Source organism: Neodiprion fabricii, chromosome 4 (genome assembly GCF_021155785.1).
Source record: "Neodiprion fabricii isolate iyNeoFabr1 chromosome 4, iyNeoFabr1.1, whole genome shotgun sequence".
NCBI classification, from domain to species: domain Eukaryota; kingdom Metazoa; phylum Arthropoda; class Insecta; order Hymenoptera; family Diprionidae; genus Neodiprion; species Neodiprion fabricii.
Window position 1 is genome coordinate 10,963,292 of NC_060242.1, and position 3,246 is coordinate 10,966,537.

The 3,246-nt window shown below is 42.5% G+C and overlaps 1 protein-coding gene across 1 annotated transcript; it reads right to left on the reverse strand.

Moving 5' to 3' along the window:
- Nucleotides 1-242: 242 nt before the first annotated feature.
- On the reverse strand, nt 243-3,023 carry LOC124179888 (uncharacterized protein K02A2.6-like). Its single transcript, XM_046564743.1, has one exon. It carries the CDS (start codon nt 3,021-3,023, stop codon nt 243-245), a length of 2,781 nt encoding a protein of 926 aa, XP_046420699.1.
- Between the last annotated feature and the right edge of the window lie 223 nt (nt 3,024-3,246).

Sequence of the window (3,246 nt, forward strand, 5' to 3'; positions counted from 1 at the left end):
CATTCACGTCGGCTAAATTTAAAATATTTCTAGAAAAAAATTTAATTCAATCAAAACTTACAGCTCCATATAATCTGTAGGGTATTTAGAGAAACACACGATTATGATTTCTTCCAAACCCTTTATTAGTTCATACAATCCTCGAGCCGGACACCAGCACGGCTCGGCGACAATTGACTCGTCTCTTGACCACACACACACCCTTTCATATCCTCGCTAGCTCACGCTACCCGTTACGGATACTACATCTCCCCCTTCTTATTTTGTAACCGCTCCGATCGACGAACCATGGGCCTAGGCTGTAGTAAGGTCTGCTGTTTCTTTTCAGCCTCGTTTTGTTCTGCCACAATCGAACCATCACACTTGATCAACTGGTTTGCGTGTCTTTTCCAAACTGTCTTTTCGTCGATGCGAATGAGATACGTGACGCCCGCTATTAATTCTTTCTTTACAGTGCCCGGTTTCCACGCTGCTTTTCCCTCCTGTTTATATTCTCGAGCCATCACCGAATCACCGACTTTTAATGTACTTTCTCTTTTCCCCGCATAATTTTGAATTTGACGCGATTGATGGGTGACTATGCACTCGTTGACCGGCGTCGGCCGAAGTCGTGAAAAACGAGTTTTGAGTTCTCTACCGAGTGCTAAACTCGCTGGAGTCCTTTGTGTGGTGGCATGGGGGGTGCTACGATAATCAAATAAAAATTTAGTTATTGCTTTTTGGAGATTGAAACCGTCCGCCATAATACATGCGACTTTGCGTTTGAAAGTCCCCACAAAATTCTCCGCCGCTCCATTTGTAGCCGGACAATACGGTGGCGTTGTACTGTGTCTAACACCCCCTACTTTTAGCAATGACTGAAACGCTTTACCTACGAACGTCGAATAATTGTCCGTAATCAAATGAGCAGGATACCCATGTCGAGCAAACACTTCCTCGAACGCTTTTATCGTATGAGATTCGCTCATCGATTGCATGATTATAGCTTCGGGCCATTTTGAATGGCTGTCCACTATCACGAGTACCGTTTTACCGTTAAAAGGCCCCAAGAAATCCGCATGTATTCTGTGCCACGGTGTTGTAGGCCAAGCCCACGGTGTCAAAGCAATTTTCGGCGGCGATTTTCTTGTTTCTAAACAAGCGCGGCATGCCTGCGTGATTGACTCAATTTGTTTATTAATCTCCGGCCACCACACAAAAGATCGAGCGAGCGCTTTCATTCTTGTAACACCAAAATGACTGTAATGTAACTCTTTGAGTACTATCTCTCTTAGTTTATTTGGAATCACCACTCGGTGTCCCCATAAGACGCAACCTTGATCAATTGTTAATGATTCGCGCTTATTCCAGAAAGTTTTAAGACTTTCGTCAATCGGAGATTTTTCTTCCCAACCATCCATACAATATCGTATTACTTTACTCAAAGTTTCATCTTCCCGTGTACATTTTCTTACCGCCTTCCAATCGAGGGTCGCGAAATCATAGTCTTTAACGCAATTCACATGGGTATACATCGTATTCTGTAAAATCGGAAATTCTTTAGCATCATCTTTTGTTTTCGGCAATGGTAGTCTACTTAACCAGTCTGCATAATTTTTTTTCCCTTGAATGTGTTTAATAGTATACTCAAACGGCGCGAGAAATAGCGCCCATCTTTGCAATCGTGCTGCTGCGATCTCTGGGATCACTTTACTCGGATCGAATATACGCGCTAAAGCTGCTGAATCTGTTTGTAATATGAATTTATGTCCGTACAGATATTCGAAATATTTGCGCACCCCAAAAATAATTGCCAGGCCTTCTTTATCCAGATGAGTGTAATTTCGCTCGGTACTCGTTAAAGTCCGGCTCGCGAAACATATCGGTCGATCGTTACCTTCCTCATCTCTGTACGCCAACACGGCACTTATCCCATACGGGGATGCATCGCAAGTGAGAACTGTCTGCTTTTGGGGGTCGAAGTGCGCTAAGATTTTATCGGACACGAGTTCGCGTTTGATTTTTTCAAAAGTTTTGTCACAGACCTCCGTCCACTCGAATTTATCTTTCTCGAGACATTCGTAAAGACCCCGCAATTTCTGGGCCATATTTTCAATAAAACGACCGTAATAATTGATCGACCCCAAAAAGCTTCTCAATTCCGACACGTCCCTTGGCTTTGGTGCATCTTTTACACTCTTTATTTTCGCCTCTAAAGGTCGAATCCCTTCTTCGTTAATACGAAACCCCAAATAACACACCTCGTTTTTAAAGAATTTACATTTTTCGAATTTTAAACGCAAACCTCCCTCGTTTGAACGCTTTAGTACCTCTCGCACTCTGTCTGTCTGTATTTCTAGTGTTGCCGCTGTAATGAGAATATCGTCAATAAAAACGATCGTGCCCGGTATGCCTAATAATAGAGAAGTCATGACCCTTTGAAATGATCCTGGTCCCGTCGCTACCCCGTACGGCAACCTGTGGTATTTAAACAATCCGATATGAGTACTGATTACCACTAGTTTTTGAGATTCTTGTGTTAATGGTAGCTGTTGGTAGGCTTCTGATAGGTCCAATTTTGTGAATATTTTTCCACCTCTTAATGTCTCTAAAACTTCTTCAACTCGCGGTAAGGGGTAGCGATTGACCTCAAGATATTTATTTAAAGTCACTTTATAATCTCCGCACAAACGTAATGTACCGTTACTCTTCAAAACTGGCACAATTGGCGTGCCCCAATCGGAATATTCTACTGGTGATATAATTGCAAGCTGCTGTAATCTGGCTAATTCATTCTCTACTTTATCGCGCAATGCCCAGGGCATTTTTCTTGGCTGCAGAAATTTCGGCGTAGCTCCCTCAATCAACGTTAATTTCAATTCGCCTTTAGCGAACGTTCCGATACCCGCTGCGAACACGCCTGGAAATTCTTTTTGGAGTTGACATGTTATTTGTTTCCTTTTTGTCACGTCATCGTCACCTATTTGGGCGATGGTACTATTTATATATTCTCGCGGATCGTTTGGAAAAACTAGCGGCCACATCCCAAATGCCTGCAGCCAACTTCTGCCCGTTATCGTTCAGCTACCTTCGCTAACTACATATAATAATTCCTTGCTTTTAACATAGTTTTTCTCTGCTTCGACTTGAATGTACCCTAGTGTTGGTAATTTCTGCTTATCGTATGTCCGCAATGAAATCTTCGATGTTATTAATGGTATTTCCACAAACCATTTTTCGTAGCAATTCTTTGATATGGCCGATACT

Excerpts from the sequence above, each read along its gene's own strand:
- LOC124179888 (XM_046564743.1), bottom strand. The coding sequence starts at position 3,023 with ATGTGGCCGCTAGTTTTTCCAAACGATCCGCGAGAATATATAAATAGT.